Raw genomic sequence first — 25,107 nt, 5'->3', positions numbered from 1 at the left:
TTTTGTAAGAGATAACTCCCTCATATAGCATGAGTATTTACCTAACAGAAAATATAATTGGGCAATAACCTATAATGTTACTTTTTAATACACTATATAGCTAATTACTGGTAACTTTAATTTTGTCTCAGGTGTGTTTTTTTCATAACCTACTGTAATTTGAATATTTCTGCAAAGGTAGATTTTCTCAATGGTTTATATTTCTCTCTCTTTCTCTTTTTTAATGAATATATTAGGTCAAAAATATGAATGTGCAAAGAGATGGAATGTACACTGTGTGACCACACAGTGGTTTTTTGACAGTGTTGAGAAGGGTTTTTGTCAGGATGAATCCATATACAAGACGGAGCCTAGACCAGAAACAAAGACCCTGCCTGATACTTCAACTCCTACTGGTCAGATCAACACTATTGATAGTAGGTCTCTTTGGGATTCAAGTAAACAGTCATTTTTAAGGCAGTTTACTGTGTTAGAATTGATTTGTTAATAGGATCAAGGAGATATGGTGAGGGATTTCATCTTTTCTTACTGTGCTTCCAGGTATAATGGTATAATAACCAAATTGTATTTTAAAAAATTAGTCCAGGAGTTCCCGTCGTGTCGCAGTGGTTAACGAATCCGACTAGGAACCATGAGGTTGCAGGTTCGGTCCCTGCCCTTGCTCAATGGGTTAAGGATCCAGCGTTGCCGTGAGCTGTGGTGTAGGTTGCAGACGCGGCTTGGATCCCGCGTTGCTGTGGCTCTGGTGTAGGCCGGTGGCTACAGCTCCGATTTGACCCCTAGCCTGGGAACCTCCATATGCTGCTAGAGCAGCCCAAAGAAATAGCAAAAAAAAAAAAGACAAAAAAAAATTAGTCCAGAGCTCCTGATTATTTCTTTTTATATTGAATGCATACTTTATTTCATACCCTAACATAATGCAGAAGATGATTAAAGAAATTAAGAATACTAATAAAGACTTAAAATAAGAGGATTTTTTTTTTAGAATTTTACTGGCATGCACATATTAGTACATTTTCCTTATTTACTAGTTTGCTGCAGTTGTTATAGATCATCAGTGTTCTTATGTGACTTAAACCTACTTCTGTTTTGGAGGTACTATATTGGCAATTTAACAAAAGTTGTAGAGAGTTCCTGTTGTGGTGCTGCAGAAACGAATCCAGCTAAGATCCATGAGGACATGGGTTCGATTCCCTGGCCTTGCTCAGTGGAGTTAAGGATCCAGCATTGTCGTGAGCTGTGGTGTAGATCTCAGACTTGACTCAGATTCCGTGTGGCTGTGGTGCAGGCTGGCAGCTGTGGCTCCATTTCAACCCCTAACCTGGGAATCTCCATATGCCAAGGGTGCAGCCCTAAAAAAAAAAAGAGAGAGAGACAAAAAAATACTAAAGACTTAAAATAAGAGGACTAATTTTGACTGGCATGTACATAGTACGTTTTCCTTATTTACTAGTTTGCTGCAATTGTTATAGATCATCTGTGTTCATATGAAATTTAAAGCCACTTCTGTTTTGGAGGTACCATTTCAGCAATTTATCAAAAGTTACAGGGAGTTCCAGTTATGGCTCATTGGTTTACAAACCAAACTAGTATCCATGAGGTTGTGGGTTCAATCCCTGGCCTTGCCCAGTGGATTAAGGATCTGGTGTTGCTGTGAGCTGTGGTGTAGGTTGCAGACACAGCTCAGATCCTGTATAGCTGTGGCTGTGGCATATGTTGGCATATGTGTCCGATACTTCCATATGCCTCAGGTGCAGCCCTAAAAAGCAAAAAAAGAAAATGTTTTAAATAGATTTTCCTTTAAATAAATGAATTTTAATTAGTTTCATTTTCCCTTTTCATACTTAGCACCAAGATTTCAGTAAAAGCATTTGAATCTTTTTTTTTTTTTTTGTCTTTTTAGGGCCACACCCACAGCATATGGAGGTTCCCAGGCTGGGGGTTGAATCGGAGCTGCAGCCGCCAGCCTATACCAAGCCGTAGCAACACCAGATCCGAGCCATGTCTGCTACCTACACCACAGCAATGCCAGATCCTTAACCCACTGAGCGAGGCCAGGGATCGAACCGGCAATCTCATGGTTCCTAGTTGGATTCGTTTCCTCTGCACCACCATGGGAACTCCAGCATTTGACTCTTACTTTGGAAACTGTTCATAGCTCTTTTTATATAAGGCAAGCTAATCTATAGGAAAATATATAATCTCAGTTATTTTGTATCCATAAATTTATACATTTTTGTTTAATATGTAGGTCGTACTCTTTCAGATGTCAGCCATATTTCCAACATCAATGCAAGTTGTATAAATGAATCAATATGTAATTCAGTTCTTAATAGCAAAGTGGAGCCTACTCTGGAAAATCTGGAAAATCTGGATGTCAGTGCATTTCAAGCCCCTGAAGATTTACTGGATGGTTGTCGGGTATGTCTTTGTCATATAATTAAAGCAGTTAGTGGTAATGTACATTAGTACTTCTAGCTTCACTGTGAATACCTTTCAGAGTTGGGCTTGATCCTTATCTACCTAAATTACTGAGCCACAACAGGAACTCCCTGGTTGTGACTTTTAATTATTCTTTATTTATAATAAGTGTAGGTTCCTAATTTTTGTTAAAATATATTCTAGTAATGGAAGTTACTTAGTTTTGAATATAACTGTAGTTAGGAATAGATGGGTCATTCTTGAGAAATTTTTAGAAAACACATTATGTAAAATAGAGCTGGAAGGGAGTTCCCATTGTGGTGCAGTGGAAAAGAATCCAACTAGTATCCATGAGGATGCGGGTTTGATCCCTGAACCCATGCAGTGGGTTAAGGATCTTTTAGCTGTGGTGTAGGTTACAGACTCCGCTTGGATCTTGCGTTGCTGTGGTTGTGGCATAGGCCAGCAGCTGTAGCTCTGATTCGACTCCTAGCCTGGAAACTTCCTATATGCTGAGGGTACAGCCCTTTAAAAAAAAAAAAAAGAGTTGAAGAAGACTGTTAAATTGATTAAATTAGTTTAAATATGTACATATTGATAGTTAAAAATAGGTTATTGCATATGTATCATCCTCAAAGCATTGTGCTCAGTTCATTGACTTAAATTTCTTTGTTTAATTAGCTGAAAAAGATATCTCAATTTATAAATAAGAGGAATTGGTTTTAGAGAATCTTAGGTATCTTGACTTGGTCATGTGGTTAATCATTGGCTACTGAACCAAAGTTTAAATGTAGATTTTCTGAATTCACACATTTAACTCCAGTTTATTTCTGTAATTATTTTAAAGCCTCAAAATCCTTATCAGGTGTCTACTGTAAAGGATAATACTGCTATGGGATTGTGAAGAAGTGATAAAAATAAAACCAAAGTTTTTTTGTTTTTTTTTTTGGTCTTTTTGCCTTTTCTAGGGCCGCTCTCATGGCATATTGAGGTTCCCAGGTTAGGGGTCTAATTGGAGCTGTAGCCACTGGCCTACACCACAGCCACAGCAACTCGGGATCAGAGCCATGTCTGCAACCTACACCACAGCTCACGGCAACGCCAGATCCTTAACCCACTGAGCATGGCCACGGATGGAACCTGAAACCTCATGGTTCCTAGTCAGATTCGTTAACCACTGAGCCACGATGGGAACTCCAAACCAAAGAATTCTTTTAAAAAAGAAAAATCAGAGTTTCAGAATATACTCTACTTAATATATCTTAAAATGTACATAAGAGTTGTCTTATTTATATACAATGGATTTAGATATGTGCTTCTAATAAATAAGTTTCTATTGAGAAATAAATCATTTTAATTGCATTAATCTAAAGTAAATATTTCCTTTCTTTGCAGATCTATCTTTGCGGTTTTAGTGGCAGAAAGCTAGATAAACTGAGAAGGCTTATTAACAGTGGAGGTGGAGTTCGTTTTAATCAGCTCAATGAAGATGTAACTCATGTTATTGTGGGAGATTATGATGATGAATTGAAGCAGTTTTGGGATAAATCAGCCCACAGGTTTTGTCAGTTTTTAATTCAAAGCAATTTCTACCCTGTAGTGATTTTTCTTAAAATTGCATGTCCCTGCAGTTGTAGAAACTGCATGGCAAGTGGGTTAATGGTCCTGATAGTTTAAACTAATATATAAACTATGTACTATTTTTGTAGGCCTCATGTAGTGGGAGCAAAATGGTTGCTGGAGTGTTTTAATAAAGGTTATATGCTTCCCGAAGAACCGTATATCCATGCTAACTACCAGCCAGTGGAAATTCCAGTTTCAAATAAGCCTGAAAGTAAAACAGCCCTTTTAAAAAGAAAAAACAGCAGCTTCTCTAAGAAAGACTTTGGTCCTAGTGAAAAGCAAGAGCAAGCTGATGAAGATCTGCTCTCTCAATATGTGACTAATGATGCAACAGTAGGTAAGAAAGAATGATTTGTGTTTGCCAAATTTTCTAGAATTCAATTTAATATAGCCTTTTTCTTCCCTTAAAGTTTTACATTTGTTGCATTTTTTAAGCAGTTAAGGCTAAGGGGTTCTGGGCCTTCTGAACCCCTTTTCTCTCTTCAGCTCACCTGTTCCACTTACTTCTGTTTTATTTACAGGCATCACTTGGTTTGTGTGAGTTTGTAACAACCTGAGCTTTCATTTTAACTTTGTAACAAATGCCTCTTGGTTGGTTATTGTGGTCTTTACCATATATAATTCTGGGCTGTGGTCTCAGGATGTAGTACAGTATGGTAGGCAAAATTGCCACTGGAGTTGTGAGCAACATTTCTTCTTTTTTAAAAAAAATTTATTAAGAAGTATTTAATATGCCCAAAAAGATATAAAGAGTAATTTGCTGAGTAACCATATCCTACTGTCTAGCTATAAAATATAGAATATTCTACTCAAAATTTTCCAGTGAATCCCTCTCCATTTTTTTATGGTTTATAATGTGTATGTATCTATAAATTACATATATATATATATTGTTTCATTGTTTATATACTATAACTTAATATAAATGATACATGGAAAGTACAGTTCTACTTCCGTGTTCTGAACATGAGAGATAGTCATCTCATCCAGGTAACTGGTTATGAATATACCACAGTAGTATATAAACACACCACAATTTTTTTTCCCCACCAATAGGACATTTTCATTGTTTTCCTGTTTGCTAATACAGTACTCCTAAGATTGTTCTTAATGCTTATCTCTTTGTGCACATGAGCAAGAATTTTTCTAGGGTTGGCATGGCTGATTCATGGGATATGTTATGTACATCTTCAACTTTCTAACATGATACATATTGCTATCTGAAGGTTTTTGTGTGTGTGTGTTTTTGTTGTTGTTTGGTTTTTTTTTGTCTTTTTGCCTTTTCTAGGGCTGCTCCCGCGGCATATGGAGATTCCCAGGTTAGAGGTCTAATCGGAGCCTTAGCCACCGGCCTCCTCCAGAGCCACAGCAACACGGGATCCAAGCCGCGTCTGCAACCTACACCACAGCTCACAGCAATGCCGTATCCTTAACCCACTGAGTGAGGCCAGGGATCAAACCTGCAACCTCATGGTTCCTAGTCGGATTCGTTAACCACTGTGCCGTGACGGGAACTCCTGAAGGGTTGTGCTAGGTTATCAATTTACACTAAAACAATAATAAGGGTTTCTTTTTAAAAAATTTTTTAATATGGTTCATTTGCATTGTTCTGTCAATTTATGCTCCGCAGCAAAGTGACCCAGTCATATATCTATGCCCTAATTTCTCTTTCTGATCTTTCATTGTTAGTATATAGAAATGCAGTTGATTTCTATGTATTAATTTTGTATCCTGCCAAATTCATTGATGATCTCTAACAGTCTTCTGGTAGCATTTTTAGGATTTTCTAGGTATAATATGTCATCTGCAGACAGTGATAGTGTTACTTCTTCCTTTCCAATTTGGACTCCTTTTATTTCTTTTTTTCTCTGATTGCCATGGCTAGGACTTCCAAAACTATGCTGAATAGAAGCGGCCAGAGCAGACATCCTTGTCTTGGTCCTGATCTTAGTGTGAATTCTTTCATCTTTTCACCATTGAGAATGATGTTAACTCTGGGTTTGTCATATATGGCCTTTATTATGTTGAGATAGGTTCCCACTATGCCCACTTTCTCGAGGGTTTTTATCAGAAATGGGTGTTGGATTTTGTCAGTGCTTTTTCTACATCTATTGAGAGGATCAGATGTTTTTTATTCTTCAGTGTGTTAATGGGGTGTATCACACTGATTTGTGGATATTGAAAAATCCTTGCATCCCTGGGATAAATCCCACTTGATCATGGTGTACAATGCTTTTACTGTATCGTTGGATTCAGTTTGCTAGTATTTCGTTGAGGATTTTTGCGTCTATGTTCATTATAATTTTCTTTCTTTTTCTTTTTTTTTTTTGTGGTATTGTCTGGTTTTGGTATCAAGGTGATGGTAGTCTCATAGAATGAGTTTGGAAGTGTTCCTTCCTCTGCAGTTTTTGGAAATTGTTTCAGAAGGATAGGTGTTAGCTCTTCTCTAGATGTTTGATAGAATTCACCTGTGAAGCCATCTGGTCCTGGACTTTGGTTTGTTGGAAGTTTTTTAATCACAGTTTCAATTTCAGTACTTGTGGTTGGTCTGTTCTTCTTTACCATTTTGTCTTGGTTTAGTCTTGGAAGATTGTGCTTTTCTAAGAATTTGTCCATTTCTTCCAGGTCGTCCATTTTATTGGCTTATGGTTGCTTGTAGTTGCTCTTATGATCCTTTGTATTTCTGTGATGTCTGTTGTAACTTCTCCTTTTTTATTTGTAATTTTGTTGATTTGAGTCCTCTTTTTTTGTTGTTGTTGGTAAGTCTGGCTAAGGGTTTATCAATTTTGTTGTTCTTTTCAAAGAACCATCTTTTTGTTTCATTGATCTAGTCTGTGGTTTTCTTCATTTCTGTTTCATCGATTTCTGTTCGGATATTTGTGATTTCTTTCCTTCTGCTAACTTTGGGTTTTGTCTGTTCTCTCTCTAGTTGCTTTAGGAGTAAAGTTAGGTTGTTTATTTGAGCTTTTTCAACTGTGTCCTGAGATAGGTTTGTATTGCTATAAACTTCCTTCTTAGAACTGCTTTTGCTGCATCCCAAAGGTTTTGGAGTGTATCTTTGTTGTCATTTGCTTCTAGGTAGTTTTTAATTTCCTCTTTGATTTCTTCAGTGATCCATTACTTGTTTAGTAGCATTTGTTTAGTCTCCACATGTTGGTGTTTTTGGAAGTTTTTTCTTGTTGATTTCCAGTCGTATACCGTTGTGGTTGGAAAAGATGCTTGATATGATTTCAGTTTTCTTAAAGTTACTGAGGCTTGATTTGTGGCCCAGAATATGATCAATCCTAGAGAATGTTCCATGTGCACTTGAGAAGAATGTGTATTCTGCTGTTTTGGGTTGGAATGTCCTATAAATTTCTGTAGAGTCCATCTGGTCAAATGCTTCTTTTAGGGCCTGTGTTTCCTTGTTGATTTTCTATCTGGATGATCTGTCCATTGCTGTAAGTGGGGTGTTACAGTCCCCTGCAATTATTGTGTTGTTGTCAATTTCTCCTTTTAAGGTTGTTAGCAGTTGCCTTATATATTGAGGTGACCCTATGTTGGGTGCATATATATTTACAATTGCTGTATCTTCGTGGATTGGTCCTTTGATGGTTATGTGATGTCCTTCTTTGTCTCTTATAATATTCTTTGTTTTAAGGTCTATTTTGTCTGTTATGAGTATTGCTACTCCAGCTTTCTTTTGGTTCTCGTTTGCATGGACTATTTTCCTCCATCCTCTCACTTTCAATTTGTATGTGTCCCTAGAAGTGAATTGGGTCTCTTAAAGACAGCATGTGTATGGACTTGTTTTTGTATCCATTCAGCCAGTCTGTGTCTTTTGGTTTGGGGCGTTTAGTCCATTTACATTTAAAGTAATTATTGATATCTGTGTCATATTGCCATTTGATTGTTTTGGATTTGTTTTTACTGGTCTTTTTTCTTCCCTTCTTTTCTTGTTCTCTTTTGTGGTTTGACCACTATCTTTAATGTCATGTTTGGATTGCTTTTTCTTATCTGTGTGTTTATCTATTGTAGATTTTTGGTTTGCAGTTACCATGAGGTTTTGGTATAGGAGTCTGTATAGATATACAAGATTGTTTTATGTTGTTGATCTCTTAATTGCAAAAGTATCTCCAGTATCCTGTGTTCGTACCCTCCTCACAATTTCTAGTTTGGGTAGCATTTGTGTGTGGATGATTTCCTATCTTTACTATATGTGTGCCTTTACAGGTGAGTCTTTTGTAATATTTTTGTTTCTAGTTGTGGCCTTTTCTTTTCCACCTAGAGAAGTTCCTTTAGTATTTTTTGTAAAGCTGGTTTAGTGGTGCTGAATTCTCCTAGCTTTTGCTTGTCTGTAAGGCTTTTGATTTCGCCTTCAAATCTGAATGAGAGCCTTGCTGGGTAGGGTAATCTTGATTGAAGTTTTTTCCTTTCATGACTCTAAGTATATTGTGCCTACTTCCTCTGGCCTGCAGAGTTTCTGCTGAAAAAGCACCTGATAACCTTACCAGGGTTCCCTTGTATGTGATTTGTTTCTTTCCCCTAGATGTTTTTAGAATTTTTTCTTTTTTTCTTTAATTTTGGTAAGTTTGATTAATGTTTCTTGGGCTGTTCCCCATTGGGTTTATTTTATGTAGTACTCATTGTGCTTCCTGGATTAGAGTAAGTGATTCCTTTCCCATGATAGGGAAGTTTTCGGCTATTATCTCTTCAGTTATTTTTCTCTGGCCTTTTCTCTCTCTCTCTTCTCTTGGCATACTTATAATATGGATGTTGGTGTGGTTAAAATTGTCCCAGAGTTCTCTTAGACTGTCTTCATTTCTTTTCAGTCTTTTTTCTCTTTTCTGTTCTGCATCAGTGATTTTCACCTGTCTATCTTCCACCACTTTGCTTATTTGTGGGGTTTTTTTGTTTTTGTCATTTAGGACCACACCCATGGCATATCGAGGTTCCCAGGCTAGGGATCGAATTGGTGCTACAGCTGCTGGCCTATGCCACAGCCACAGCAACGCAGGATCTGAGCCACATCTGTGACCTACACCACAGCTCACAGCAACATTGGATCCTTAACCCACTGAGCAAGGCCAGAGATCAAACCTGCAACCTCATGGTTCCTAGTCGGATTCATTTCTGCTGCACCACAGTGGGGACTCCTGCTTATTCGTTCTTCTGCTTCCTGTATTCTGCTTTTGGTTCCTTCTGGTCAATTTTTTTTATTTTGGTTATTGTATTTTACATCTCTCTTGCTTAATCCTAAATCTTCTATTTCTCTGCTCAGTGTTTCTTATAATTTATCAATCTTTGCCTCTAGTTTATTTCCAGGATGTTGAATCATCTTTGGCATCTCAGTCTAAAGTCTTTTCATGGAGGTGAGTAATCTCCAGATCACTTAGCTGTTTTTCTGGGTTTTTTTTCTTGTTCCCTTATCTGAATTATAATTCTCTGCCTTTGCATTTGGTATGGATTTTCGGTGTGGTGTCCTTTTTGCAGACAGTAGGTTTGTAGCCTCTCTTGCTTCTGATGTTGGTGCCCCCTTGTGGCTGAAGTTGGTGTGGAGGCTTGCTGCAGGCTTCCTGGTGGAAGAGACTGGTGCCTGCCCACTGGTAGGTGGAGCTGATTCTTATCCCTCTGGTGGGTGGGGCTTTGTCTCTGGGTGTGATTAGAGGCAGCTGTGTGCCTGGGAGGACTTTAGGCAGCCTGTTTGGTGATGGGTGGGCCTGTATTCCCACTCTGTTTTTTATTTGGCCTGGCATTTCTCAGGTCTGATCGGTGGGGCCAGACTTTTCCAAAATGGCCACCTCTGTAAGAGTTCACGCTGATGATTATTCCAGAGACCTTTCCTCCAATATCCTTCCCTACAGTGAGCCACAGTCACCTCCTCTTTCACCAGTCTATCTTCCATTTTTCTTATTCATTCTTTTGAATAAGGGATCCTACAAGAACCATAGGCAGGTCTGACCCAATTTCTTATGGAATCTCTGCTTTGCCCTGGGACCCAGTTCATACAGAAGCCTGTGTGTGCCTTTTAAGAGTAGAGTCTCTGTTTCCCCTAGTCCCGTGGAGCTCCTGCACACAAGCCCCACCGGCCCTCAATGCCAAATGCTCTGGGGGCTCCTCCTCCCAATACCAGATCCCCGTGTTCATGGGAACATGACATGGGGCTTGGAACTCTCACTCTCATGGGTAAGCCTCTGTGATATACAGTTACTTTCCACTCTGTGTGCCACCTACCCAGCAGGTATGGGATTGCTTATATTGTGTAATCACCACTCCTACCTTCTCAGTGTGGCCTCCTCTTTGTCTTTTGGAATAGGATATCTTTTTTGATAGGTTCCAGACTATTTTGTTGTTGGTTGTTAAATAATTGGTTGGAATTTTGTTGTTTTCATGTGAGAATGTAAGCTCCAATCCTTCTACTCTGCCATCTTAATTCTGTCTCTGCAAATGAATTTTCTACTTTTTCTTGGCTCCTCCTTATATTTTCTAGTTTCTTTCTAAAGTAATGTGCATTATTGTTCATATCTGCTCTTAATTCCTTCAGTATTTTCACTGTCTCCTTTTTGAACTTGATGTCTGTTAGACTGCAGAGGTCTGTTTCATTGTTTATTCCTTCAGGGGAATTTCCTTGTTCTCTAACTGTGAATAGTTCCTAAACTTCCTCCTTTTGCTTATATTTTCTTACACTGTGAGTTTAGGGAAAACAGCTTCTGTAATCTTGGAGAGTTATTTGTATGTGAGAGCATCCCTGGATAGGTTGTGAGGGCTTACTTTTTTTTTGTTTGTTTTTTTTTTTGCGTGAGGGCTGCTTTTGGTTTGGATATGTGCTGTCTCTTTCCTCACTGTGTGCAGGCTTTTATCCCCTTGATAGAGGATGTGTTGATGTAAGGCTTGCACTTGCTTCCAGGGAAGACGGGGGCAATGGGCAGGGCCGGTAGTAGTGAGTGCCTGATTGCTAGACCTTTGACAGTGGCGAGTACCCATGGAGAGGTGGCACAGGATGGTCCTAGTTGCAGGCCCTGGGGAAGTGGCAGTGACCATCAGGGAGGTGTAGGTGGCACCCAGAGCCTTTGGCAGCAGAAATAACAGGGTGTGTGCGTTCCCAGTGGAGTGGGGGCAACAGGTGTCACTCAATTGCAGTACCCTCCTTTATGGTGATCCCAGAGGTGACTGGGGCCCTAGAAGGTGCCTTTTCATGGAGCCCTAGTGGTGGCGGGCCATGCTCACTTCTGGAGTCTGAGATGCCATGGTTTCCCCTCATTGCCTGAGAGCCTGCACATGCACAGATAAAGATATTCCTATGGTAGTCCTGTTCCTCCTCCTCTTGCCCTCCCCAACAATGGCATCTTGCTTCTCCTGTGGGCCCAGGCCTCCTCCTCCCATGCTCCCTCAGCTATGGCTCTCTGTACCCCAGCTTGTGGCACACCATTCCCTAGCCCCTCAGGCTGTCTCTCCTAGAACTGACCTTGGAACCTGGATCTCAGCACCTAGCCCCAACCCATGTGTCTCAGGCTATGGTGTCTGGGGGTAGTGGTACCAATGGTCTGTGCAGTTCTCTTTCTCCTTTCCCTCTTCAGTCTGGCTACTGTGCTTTCTCCAGTGCTTTGAGGTTCCTCCTCTGTCCTGGCTGATCTCCCATTCAGTTAGCTGGCTTCCTAGGGTGTGGATTCCTTTTCTCGTTCACAGCTCCCTGTCAGGAGTGCTGGTTCTGTCCTAGTTCTTTTTTTTCCCTCTTTTCTGTCTCATTCTTTTTTCCTTTTGTTCTTCCCTATTATGTGAAGGGTTTCTTGCCCTTTTTGGAGGCTTAAGGTCTTCTGCCAGTAGATTTTCTGTGCCAGTTGTTCTACATGTAGATGGGTTGTTTTTTTTTTTAATGTGTTTGTGGGAGATGGTGAGCACCATGTCTCACTCCTCTATCAACTTGATCCACCTCCATAACAGTTCCTGTTGTTCCACATACTTTCAACATTTAGAATTTCTTGTAAGGCTTAAAATTTTTGTTAATTTGATGGGTATAAAGTAGGATCTTATTGTAGTTTTAACTTTATAACTGACTGCTAATAAGGTGGAGCATCAGGTTTTCCTATCCTAAGGTCATAAAATTGTTTTTATATATATATTCTTAGAAGTCTTAAAACTTCGCTTTTCCACGTTTACATCTTCAGTCATGTGGAGCTGAATTTTATATTGGGTTTGAAGCATTCAAATTGTATTTTATCCATATGGATAATAACTTGTTTTCAAATTTTTTATTGAATAGATAACCCTTTCTCCACTAATTTACACTGTTGCCTCTGTCATTTATTAATGGTCTGTTATGTCAGGATCTGTATTTAGATTTTTTATTCTGTTCCATTGAGCTAGCAGTCAAACTGATAAACTGTTTTATAATATCTTTGTAACGTGTTTCAATATCTGAAATTAAAAGACTCCAATTTTCTTTACAAAGTGTCTTAATGTATTCTTGGACCTTTACTTCCATGCAAATTTTTAAAATTAGTTTGTCAGTTTGCACAAAATCAATATGGGAATTTGGTTAGGATTATATTGACTTTTTTTTTTTGTCTCTTTTGCTATTTCTTGGGCCGCTCCCGCGGCATATGGAGGTTCCCAGGCTAGGGGTCAAATCGGAGCTGTAGCCACTGGCCTACGCCAGAGCCACAGCAACGCGGGACCCGAGCCACATCTGCAACCTACACCACAGCTCACGGCAACGCCGGATCGTCAACCCACTGAGCAAGGCCAGGGACCGAACCCGCAACCTCATGGTTCCTAGTCGGATTCGTTAACCACTGCGCCACGATGGGAACTCCCTATATTGACTTTTATAATTTGGAGCAGAATGGATGTCTTTACATGAAAAAATCTTCCTATCCATGAATATAGAATGTCACCATATAGTTTTATCTTTTTTTTAATGTTTTTCAATAAAGTGTAATAACTATGTTTATAAGATCCTAGGCATGCTGTGTTACCACTACTAATTTTTGTTTTCCATTTACATTATGTTTATTTCTCTTTTTGATATTTTCATTTCATGACTTAAAATTATATATGTGTGTGTGGGTGTGTGTATTTTTTTTTTTTTTCCCTTTGGTCTTTTTAGGGTCACACCTCCAGCAGCATATGGAGGTTCCCAGGCTAGGGGTTTAATTGTCACTCTGGCCGTGGTGAAGACTGGCAGTCTTCACCACAGCCACAGCAATGCAGGATCCGAGCCATGTCTGCGACCTACACCACAGCTCATGGCAACACTGGATCCTTAACCCACTGAGTGGGGCCAGGGATCAAACTGGCATCCTCATGGATACTACTAGTTGGGTTTATTAACCACTGAGCCACAGCGGGGACTCCTTAAAATTATATTTTTGACTCTTCACTAGGGTGTAAGAATGAAATATTTCGACTATTAACTCTCATATTTAAACTTTTCTGTAGAATATTTTTGGTATTGAAGTTTTTAAAATTCTGGTGATATATACAAAACATAAAATTTGCCATTTTAACCATATTTAGGTGTACAATTCAGTGTTACTACTTTCACATTGTTGTGCCACCATCATTACCATCCATCCCAGAAATCTTCCCAAACTAAAACTTTATAGCCATTGAACAGTGATTCCCTATTCCTCCCTCTGCCTAGTTCCTGGCATTCTGTTTTCTGTCTCTATCAATCTTGACTATTCTAGGTAGCTCACATAATGGATTCACACAGTATCTGGCCTTTTGTGTCTGGGTTATTTTAATTAGCATAATGTCTTCAGAGTTCATCCATGTTTTAGCATGTGTCAGAATTTCATTACTTATAAAAGTTGAATAATACTCCATTGTGTGTTGCTGAACAGTTGGGTTGTTTCTACCTTTGGCTGCTGTGAATAATGGTGCTATGAACTTTGGTATACAGATATCTGTTCAACTCCCTGAATTTAGGGTTTTTTTGTATATAGTCCCAGAAGTGGAATTTATAAGTTGTATGATAATTCTATGTTTAATATTTTGGGAAACCTCCTTGCTGTTTTCCACAGTGCTATACTGCTTTTCATTCCTACTAGCAGTTCACAAGGGTTCCAGTTCTCTGCATCCTCACCCACATTTTGTATTTTCTGTATTTTCAGTACAAGTCATCATAATGCACGTAAAGTGGTCCCTTCCTAGCAGTTTTGATTTGCATTTCCCTGATGATTAGTGATGTTGAGTATCACTTCATATTTTTTATTGTGTACCTATATATCTTTGGAGAAATGTTTATTTAGTCAGGTTGACTTTTAGTTCTTGAGTTGTAGGAGTTCTTTATGTAAATTCTGAGTATTAATCCCTTATTATACCCCTAAATGATTTGCATATATTTTCCCCTTTCTTTGGGTTGTCTTTTCACACTGTGTTCTTTGATGAACAAAAGTTTTTGTGATGAGGTGCAGTTTATATCTTTTTCTCATTGCCTGTGCTTTTGGTGTCATAATCAAGAAATCATTGCCAAATCTAATGTCGTGAAGCTTTTCTCCTATATTTTCTTCTAATAGTTTTGTAGTTTTTATTCTTCTTTAGGACTTTGATCCGAGTACTTATTATATACTTTCCCTTTTGCTCACTGGATGATCATAAGGTTTTTCCTCCTTGGTATGATAAATTATTAATAGATTTTATGTTATTAAATTAAGTTTAAAATCTTTTGGATATGGTATATTCATCTTTTTATACATCACCATATTTTGTTTACTAATACTTTATTTGGGATTTTATCTATTTAGTATGATATTGACCTATAATTTGTCGTGTCATGTTGTCTCTGTTGAGTTTTGCTATTAATTGATAAAATGAATTGGTGAGTTATTCTTTTTTAAAAATCTCAGAGTGTGTGTAAGATTGGAGTTCTCTAATACTTGAATGTGTGATGAAACTCTTTTTTAACAAACCATCATTTTGTTTTTTTGTCACATCTATGGCATGTACAAGTTTCTGGGTCAGGGATTGAACCTGTGCTACAGCTGTAATCAGAGCCCCTGCAGTGACATCAGAAATCCTTAACCTGCAAGCTACAGTGGGAACTCCAAGAATCCTTGAATAGCTTCCAGGTTTGTTGGAATCCCATGAAGCAAGGCTTGGCAAACTTTTTTTGTAAAAGGCCACACAATATTTTAGGTGTTGCTAGCCACATTTTGTCTCTGTAACATTCTATTTTGTTTCATTCTGTTTTTGCAATCATTTAAAAATGTAGGGAGTTCTGTTGTGGCTCAGCAGGTTAAGAACATGACATAGTGTCTCTGAAGATCTGGGTTCTATCCTGGGCCTTGCTCTTTGGGATAAGGATCTGATATTGCCACAAGCTGCAGCCTAGCTTGTAGATGCAACTTGGATCCTTTGTTACTGTGGTGTAGGCTGGCAGCTGCAGCTCTAATTCAGCCCCTCGCCTGGAAACTTCCATATGCCGCAGGTGTGCCCCTAAAAAGAAAAAGGGAAATAAAAAAAGAAAGGAAAAAAATAAAAACCATTAACACACAGGTATTGGCCCACTTTGACTTCTAAACTGTAGTTTGCCAATCTCTGCTATAAAGTGTTACCTTCTAACATAGCACCACTAGAGTTTTAACTTTTGGCATTAATTTCACAATATTTATTGTATATTAGGGATTGCATTTTCATTACTGACATTTATATTTTAAAATAGCTTTTTTTTTTTTTTCTTCTACCCATCTATCAGCCAACTTTATCCTAAAATGAAGTATTTGAGACTGTTGGGTCCTTGATCAGTTGTTCTCTCTCTCTCTCTTTTTTTTTTTTTTGCCTTTTTACCTTCTTCTAGGGCCGCTCCCGTGGCACATGGAGTTCCCAGGCTAGGGGTGTAATCAGAGCTGTAGCCACCGGTCTACACCAGAGCCACAGCAATGCGGGATCTGAGCCGCGTCTGCAACCTACACCACAGCTCACGGCAACGCGGGATCGTCAACCCACTGAGCAAGGCCAGAGATTGAACCCGCAACCTCATGGTAGAGTCGATTCGTTAACCACTACGCCACGACGGGAACTCCGATCAATTCTCTTAAATATGTATGGACACTAAATAGCTCCAATTTTAGTATAAAACATTTTAGGAGTTTTTGAAAGAGAATTAAGTAACCATAATTCTCTTATTATTGCATTTATTCAGTTATTTCCATCTGAAGAGCTTATTCCTTAGGCCTGTTACTTCTGTTTTTTTCCTTAATGATATTTTCTTAATTCTGTTGTGAATTATATAAACCAGTTTTGGAACAGGCCCATGGAATTATTGGAACTTCAACTAATTAGAGTTTGAACTAATTAGAGTTTCTAGTACAATCAGAATATTTAGAATAGCAACATGATTGCTGTTGTCCTTCCAATGCGAGATAGTACTGATAACACTCTTGGGAACACAGAAGACAAGGGTTCATATTCTTTCTTCGTTGTATACTCATAAAGCCTTAATTTTTTTTTAATATCACAATTCTCAGCCTCCATGGTACCTTAATATATATCCTTACTAGAAAATAATCTTTATAAGATCAATAATCTGTTAGCAAACATTTCTTTTTCTATTCCAGTTGAAGCTGCGAAGTCTGAAGTTGGGCCCTTTAATGATTCTACTCATGTTGAGCCCCTTAATGAGTCTACTCATATTTCTCTGCAAGAAGAGAACCAGTCTTCTGTCAGTCACTGCCTCCCTGATGCTTCTACAGTTACTGAAGAAGGTTTATTTAACCAAAAGAGTTTCCTTATTCTGGGTTTTAGTAATGAAAACGAGTCTAATATTGCAACTATCATAAGAGAAAATGCTGGAAAAGTTGTCTCCCTTCAGAGCAGAATTGTTGCTGATTATGCTGTGGTTCCTCTGCTGGGGTGTGAAGTACAGGCAACTGTGGGAGAAGTTGTTACAAATACGTGGCTGGTAAGAAAACACTGCAGCAGTTGAAATGTAGTGCTGAGGGATATCTGAATGCTAAGAGCATTAATGTTTACTTCTTAGTTCAGTTTTGGTAAATTGGTATTTGTGTTTGTGCACTGTCTGAATTTTGCTTTTAGCAGAGGAAATTATAAATAATAAAATATGCAAGCTTCTTGGTCCTAAGCCTGGTAGAATAGAGGTTATTGTATTGGGGGGCCACACCAGCAATGTTCTTAATTAGGGAGTTAGTCCAGATCATCTCATATTATTTCAGTTTCCCTATTTCACAAACAAAGCGTGGCACTTATTGTTTGTATTATTCCATATTATTGGCTTATCACTGATAATTTCATTTTCTGAGAATTAAGAGAAAAAATTTTAAACTAACATATTGGAAGAAATTAAAGCAACATTCAATAATTTCAATAATAAATCTGATTTTAATATACTATATAATAGATTGACATGTATGTATTTCTTCGAATATTATAATTTTAAATATATTGAGAATGAGCATATGCACATTTGGTTTTTGTTTTCATTTTCGTTTTTTTTCTTTTATCTTTTTAGGGCTGTTCCCTTGGCGTATGGAGGTTCCCAGGCTAGGGGTAGAATGAGAGCTGTAGCTACCAGCCTATGCCACAGCCACGGCAACGCCAGATCCTTAACCCACTGAGCAAGGCCAGAGATTGAACCCATGTCCTCATGGATACTAATCGGATTCATTAACCACTGAGCCATGACAGGAACTCCATATGCATATGTGGTTAACACTGGTTGCTTATTTCAGGTTGATATTATTGTTTCTTTTGTTTTTAAAAGGTAACTTGTATAGACTATCAGACTTTTATTGATCCAAAGTCAAATCCTCTCTTCACGCCAGTCCCAGTAATGGCAGGAATGACTCCTTTAGAGGATTGTGTTATTTCATTCAGCCAGTGTGCAGGAGCTGAAAAAGATTCGTTGACATTTTTAGCAAATCGCCTTGGAGCAAGGTAAGTAGTATTTTTAGTGCACCTGCTGTCTTGGAGTACTTTGGATTTGTTTTGACCTATTGAACAGCATTCAAATTAGAATTTGGCAGGGCATCTTTATAATTCTTATGGGGAGTATATTGTATATCTGTGCGATGGCTCACAGTGGGAGAGGGAGAGTGCTATTTAACGGATTCCTGGCAGATATTAAGTCTGTAGGCATTAATGCTTACCTGCCAAGAAAGGGAATATTTAAAGCTGATACATGAGCAATTATTGAATATTGCTTGTCTAAGCATTATTCCCTTCCATATGTCAGATGGATAATTTATTCTTTTTCAGTATATGTTCATCGTTTCTCTGTAGTGCAGATGTTAAGTGGAATACTGAATACTCAGGGAGGAATAAAATGAATTTAAAAGTTCCAAAATCCAGATTAGCCCAACCCCTAAGTTAACATTTGATGATGGCCGTTTGAAAAAGAGGTAGAAAACTGTTCTATAAATAAATATAAATGGATTTTTTTTTTTTTTTGGTCTTTATCAAGGCCACGTCTGTGACATATGGAACTTCCCTGGCTAGGGTTCAAATCGGAGGTGTAGCTGATGGCCTAAGCACGGCAATGCCAGATCTGAGCTGCATCTGTGACCTACACCACAGCTCATGGCAATACTGGATCCTTAACCCACTGAGCAGGACCAGGGATCGAACCCGTGTCCTCATGGATACTAGTCGGGTTTGTTACCACTGAGCCACGATGGGAACTTACTAAATACATATAAATGAACTAAACCTTTCCATTAAAGGGAACGTTCTTTTAAATTAGATATAAAATCCTTTTAAACAAGAGACACATCTAAACCAAAGTGATTCAAAACATTTGGTGGGGTTGGGGGATGGGCAAAGATATGTCAAGTAAGTGCATATAGAAAGGAAGGAGGAGATTGCAATTTTAATGTCAGACAATTTGGATTCACATCAAAGGGCATTAGAAGAAAAGAGTAAATAAAAAAGAATAAAAGGTATTTTTTTACTGAAGCTTAAAAATATATACCAAAAGAGCATGACTACCATTCATAAAACAAAAACAATAGGAAATACAAGGAGGAATCAGCAGAAACACATCGAGACCACCTTTCCTTTGTAACAGGTCAAAGAGAAAACAAGGAAGGATACAGACTTAGTTACAGTTTGCTGTCTACCGTGAAACAGTGACTGTACTGTTTCAGGTGCACATGGAACACTCGAAAATGTTTCCTGTAGAGAAATTGGCCACAAAGGAAACTTCAGTAAATTCTCTAAAGTAGAAAGAGTGGAGACCATATTCTCTATAATCACAGTGCAAGAAAACTAGAAATGAGTAGTAGAAATAGAAAATGAAAGGACCTTATCGGCTGGACATTTTAGGATTGTTCTTAATAACTCTTAATTCAAAGAGGAATTCAAAACCATTTATAAGCCTAGAAGTCATTATCAACCCTATAGTAACAAGGAATCCCCATGCCTACATCGTGAGCCTAAGATACCAATTCCCACTAAAAGAAACTAAAGCTTAAAGGAATGATCACTTCCAGGTCTAGGGCAGAAAGGATATTAGTGAATCTGCAACGTTTTGTCAGATCAGATAGCAAGTATATTATCAGACTACAAGGGAGGGTTGTATCAAAAGGATATCCACTAACCAAAGACAGGAAGAGTTTAAGTATCATGAGAGATAATAATGGCAATGAATCCAGACACATCAAATAATGTTTAAATCATAACTTCATAAGGGCATCAAACAAACTAAGCTAATTGGTCACATTTGAAAGTTGCTAGGAAACCAACCTATTATTTTGAAAGCTGATAAGTAGAGAAAGGATCAAGCATTTATCCTTCCTTTCCTATGCAGTCCGTGTCAGAGTACCACAATAATAGATAAGATGGAATTTCTCTTTATAGAGGTATCCCAACAAATGAGTAAAAAAGGAGTGATAGGATTGTGATTCCTAATGAATAAAGAATCTAGTCATTGAAAATCAATAGCTAATCACATAATAGAGAGAAAACTGGACAATATATGCTTTCCGATGAAGAAAACACTACCACCTTAAAGTAGTCTTCCCGAAATAACAAAACTTCAATCTGTTGAAGCCTTTAGATTTAACTACTGATTTATAGGAAATACAGACAGGATAATAATAACTTGATTAACTGCAGCATAGAAATACAATCAGCAAAATCCAGATTCTGAGATAACTACATTATAAATCTGGTGTTTTCAACAACTATGTATTAAGATGGCAGGGAAAGAAGAGGGAACCTACAAGCTAAGAGACATAAAAAATTAAATGTAGTATTTAAGGAAAACACTGTATGATTAAAACTAAAGAAAAGTAAGGAAATGATTACCATAAATATCTAAATAGGGCTACTATTAAAAAGGAAGGGAAAGGGAAGAGGGATTGTAACTGAGAAGAGGCATGTTGGAGAGGTTCTGGAGTGACTGGTAAGATTCTATCTTCTGACGTGGATTTGGATATAAGGGTTTTCATTTTATGATAATTAATTACATTGTATATTTCCCTTTTGCTGTGTTCTTTATCTGAATTATACAAGCAATAAGCTTTTGGAAAAAACTGAAATTGCAGAAAATCTAAAATAACAGTAACAAAAATATGGCAACAGACTCTGTGGGGTACAACTAAAGCAGTGCTCACAGAAAAATTCAGCAAAGTGGCTATATAGAAAATTAATATGCAGAAGTCCCTGACCTTCATGTATATACAACCAGTTAGAAAAGCTAATGAAAACGAAGGTCTCTTACAAAGTCTGCAGTAAGAAATAGTACCTAGCAACATGATGTGGAGTCTTAAAAAAAAAAAAAAAAACTAAACAGAATAAAACCAAAATAAGCTCATGGATATAGAGAACAAAGAAAGAAGTGGTGGGGGCGGGGGAAGGGCAAAATAGGTGAAGGGGGATTAAGAGGTACAAAATTTCAGTTATAAAATTAAAAAGTGGTAAGGATGTTGGAGTTCCCGTTGTGGCTCAGTGGTTAACGAATCCGACTAGGAACCGTGAGGTTGCGGGTTTGATCCCTGGCCTTGCTCAGTGGGTTAAGGATCTGGCATTGCTGTGAACTGTGGTGTAGGTTGCAGACGCAGCTCGGATCCCTCCTTGCTGTGGCTCTGGTGTAGGCCGGCAGCAACAGCTCCAATTTGACCCCTATCCTGGGAACCTTCATGTGCTGCAGGAGCGGCCTAAGAAATGGCAAAAAGACAAAAAAAAAAAAGTCATAGGGAAGTTAATATTCAGCATAAGGAAAATAGTAATATTGTACTAGCTTTGTGTGGTGACAGATGGCTACTAGATTTATGGCGTTGATCATTTTGTAATGTATTTACATGTTGAATCACTATGTTGTACACTGAAACTAATATGATATTATATGTCAACTATACTTTAATTTTTTAAAAAAGTTGAAAGTGAAACTTGTAAGAATTACAGAAACTTGTAAGATGCTATTGATGGGAGCAAAGTAAGACTTGAATAGTAGGAAAAAATGTACCTATTCTTGGACGGGAAGACTAAACATTACAAAGAAGTTTCTCTTATCCCCTACTTTATTATTATTGTTATTTTAGTTTTATTTGCATTGTATGTGTGCCTTTTAAGTTTTATTAAAGTATAGTTAATTTACAAGGCTGTGATAATTCCATTATTTTAATGTATAAATTTACTATCTTAATAAAAATGCTGAAGGAATTTTTTAGGGAGGGCAACAAACAAAGTAATTCTTAAATTCATAAGAAAAAATTAGCAAGCAGAAAGGTCATAAAATTCTGGAGTAGAATAGTTATTTAAATATATTTTGTATGGAGTTCCCGTCGTGGCGCAGTGGTTAACAAATCCGACTAGGAACCATGAGGTTGCGGGTTCGGTCCCTGCCTTTGCTCAGTGGGTTAACGATCCGGCGTTGCCGTGAGCTGTGGTGTAGGTTGCAGACGCAGCTCGGATCCTGCGTTGCTGTGGCTCTGGTGTAGGCCGGTGGCTACAGCTCCGATTCGACCCCTAGCCTGGGAACCTCCATATGTCGCGGGAGCAGCCCAAAGAAATAGCAAAAAGACAAAAATAAATAAATAAATAAATAAATTTTGTAAACCTCACTGAATAATAGTGTGTCTATAAGTAGCAGAAAGTCTACAAACAGACCACAAACAGGAAATTAATATATGATAAAAATGATGTTTCAGCTTAGTAAAGAAGTGATTGGTGGTTTATTTAATAATATGATTCAGTAAAGTTGGAGCCATATTGCATACGAAAATAAGTACCAAATTAATTGATCAGTGGGTTAAATATGAAAAATCAATCCATAAAAGTACTAGGAAAAGCGTGAGAGATTTAAAAAAAATTACAGAGTTCCCATCATGGCTCAGCGGTTAACAATCCCGACTAGGATCCTTGAGGACACAGATTCAATCCCACGCCCTGCTCAGTGGGTTAAGGATGCAGCCTTGCTGTGAGCTTTGGTGGAGGTTGCAGACATGACTTGGATCCCATGTTGCTTTTGTTGTGGCGTAGGCCAGTGGCTAAAGCTCTGATTGGACCCCTAGCCTGAGAACCTCCATAGCTGTGGGTGTGGCCCTAAAAAGACAAAAATAAGATAAAAATTAAAAAAATCTTAAAAGTGGGGAGCTAGGACCTAAAATCCAGAGGTCCTAAATGACAATTCTGTTTATATTTCAAGTCATGGACTTCTGTTTCTGCCCCCATGCTCCCTTTAATATTCTGTGGTCTTGAGCAAGGCATTTAATTTCCCTCTATTTCCCAGGTTATCTCTTTGCAATTATTTGTAAACTATTGGTATTTCACTAATGTTGAGAGGATCGAATGAGATAGTGAAAATGCTTAGAGCAGTTGTAGTAGGCTAAAAGATAAAATGTGTCATTCTTATACTTCCTTTGCTCCCCTAATTGTTCCGTACCTCTCTTGGGAGGAAAGATAAAGTGGGTGGGTAATGACTAAACAGATCATTTTTCTCGTTAATCTGTGAGTATTTTCTTACACTTAGAACTCTTCCATTGTATTAGAAACTTTATTCTGACTTTGCTGACTAATTGTGAATATGACCATTTGCTTTTATTTAAATGTATCTTTCAGTGTTCAAGAATACTTCGTTCGCAAATCCAATGCCAAAAAAGGCATGTTTGCCAGTACACATCTTGTACTGAAAGAACCAGGTGGATCTAAATATGAAGCTGCCAAGAAATGGAATTTACCAGCAGTCACTATAGCTTGGCTGTTGGAGACTGCTAGAATGGGAAAGAGAGCAAATGAAAGCTGTTTTCTGATTGAAAATCCACCTAAAGAAGGTTAATGCTTTACTTTGTTTTTTATATGAAGTTTTACAATGTAATGGTTTTGGGGATATGAATGTGCTAAATCTTGTTTTTAGAGAAGGTCATTAATTTTTCCTTTTCATGTGAGCCACTGTTGGGTATTCATTATTAGCGGGTGTGTAGGCAAAATAAATTGTGTTCATAGCACAAATATTTAATTTCCATCTATACTATCAAGTGTAGTCACTATCTGGAAACTAGAGGATACAAAACAATATAGGAGCATTCTAGGGTCTCAGTATTTGAAGTCTAAAGATGCGAGCTTGGATCCCATTTACTGTCCCTTCTGTTCCTCACACTGATGTTAAAGTGCTCTCTCTTCCCCATCTTTGGACTTTTCCATGTTTACTCTTGCCCATCTCGTGCTTGCCTGTTCTTCTTTCAGTTCTCAGCTTGGATGTCACTTTCCCTGGAAAGCCTTCCTTGACTCACCAAGGTGTGGCCTTTTTCTTGCTCCCTGTTTCTTTTATAGCTCTTATCTCAGTGTTATCTTTCTAGTTTATTTCCATGGTTCCCTACTCAACTATAAGCTCTGAAAAGGCAGGGAGTATATGCATGTCTTATGCATCTTATATTTCTATTAGCATTGGGCCTGGCATGGAGCAGCCATCTAATAAGCCTTTTTATTAAGTGTTGAAAGAAGGTAGGAGGCAAGGTGGGTGGACACAGTAGGCCCTCTTGTAAATGAATGATGGCATCCCTAGGCAGGTTCAGGGAAGCTTGGGAATAGCTTTCAGAGGCATTACTTATTAAGGACTTTTCAAAAACTTGACAGTAGTTGTTAAGTCTGAGTACATGTAATTAGGATACTCTTTTTACTCTGGCATTGATTAAGGAAGATGTTTATTGGAGTTCCCATTGTGGTGCAGTGGAAACGAATCCGACTAGGAACCATGAGGTTGTGAGTTCGATCTCTGGCCTTGCTCAGTGGGTTAAGGATCCGGCATAGCCATGAGCTGTGGTGTAGGTCGCAGATGTGGCTCGGATCTGGCGTGTCTGCAGTTCTGGTGTAGGCTGGCAGCAACAGCTCTGATTGGACCCCTAGCCTGGGAACCTCCATATGCCATGGGTGCGGCCCTAAAAGGACAAAAGACCAAAAAAAAAGATGTTTATTTATATAAATTAGAGCAAATTATATGAGGTTTATTGAGAATATCTTTAAGTTATAAGATGAAATGGGAAATCTAATTTCATTAATTTCTTCTTGATGTGCTTGTCTAACAACATATATTTTAATATATCATGTGGTTTGTTTCTTGGAAAGTAGGTGTATATATATAACTTTGTGGTTTGAAGTATACTTGAGAATTCGCAGGAAAACCAACAAGATAAAAAAAAAATCACTTCTTTTCATTTTAAATCTCTAGAACAAAGTTTGGAAGCTGGAACAACAAACGGGGTGAATCTAAATCCAAATACTCCAGAGCATCCTGTCAGACAGCTGGAAACTCACAGAAAAACAGCCATTACACCTCTAGATATGAATCGCTTTCAGAGCAAAGCTTTTCGCGCTGTGATTTCACAGCACTCCAGACAGGCTTCAGTCTCCCCTGCGGTAGGACAGCCACTTCAGAAGGAGCCCTCATTACACCTGGATACACCATCAAAATTCCTCTCCAAGGACAAACTCTTCAAGCCTTCCTTTGATGTGAAGGTAAGGTTTATAGAAAATCGTCTTGGAAATAACATTTTTATAGTTTATAAAGTTAAAGCAATGAATTCTCCATCTTCTCTGAAGTTTGTAGTAGTAACTTTCAGAGATGTTGGCAAGTAGATTCGTAGTATTGAGTCCTAGTATATACCCAGAGTTGAGCTGGAAATATGT

General features: G+C 38.2%; 1 protein-coding gene across 4 annotated transcripts in view; it reads left to right on the top strand.

Moving 5' to 3' along the window:
* Positions 1–25,107, top strand: part of TOPBP1 (DNA topoisomerase II binding protein 1) — an 84,443-nt gene that overhangs the window by 10,091 nt on the left and 49,245 nt on the right. For 2 of the 4 annotated variants that reach the window (XM_047782832.1, XM_047782835.1), the window contains 8 exons: positions 237–416; positions 2,252–2,421; positions 3,817–3,980; positions 4,131–4,381; positions 16,584–16,927; positions 17,747–17,919; positions 23,044–23,255; positions 24,650–24,936. In XM_047782832.1, coding sequence (XP_047638788.1) covers positions 237–416; positions 2,252–2,421; positions 3,817–3,980; positions 4,131–4,381; positions 16,584–16,927; positions 17,747–17,919; positions 23,044–23,255; positions 24,650–24,936 — 1,781 coding nt within the window. The remainder of the gene's footprint in view (positions 1–236; positions 417–2,251; positions 2,422–3,816; positions 3,981–4,130; positions 4,382–16,583; positions 16,928–17,746; positions 17,920–23,043; positions 23,256–24,649; positions 24,937–25,107) is intronic. The other 2 variants (XM_047782833.1, XM_047782834.1) reach the window with 2 other exon arrangements.

Source organism: Phacochoerus africanus, chromosome 1, assembly GCF_016906955.1.
Source record: "Phacochoerus africanus isolate WHEZ1 chromosome 1, ROS_Pafr_v1, whole genome shotgun sequence".
NCBI lineage: Eukaryota > Metazoa > Chordata > Mammalia > Artiodactyla > Suidae > Phacochoerus > Phacochoerus africanus.
Note: the sequence above shows the minus strand (reverse complement) of the source record. Positions and strands in the feature narration are given on the sequence as shown.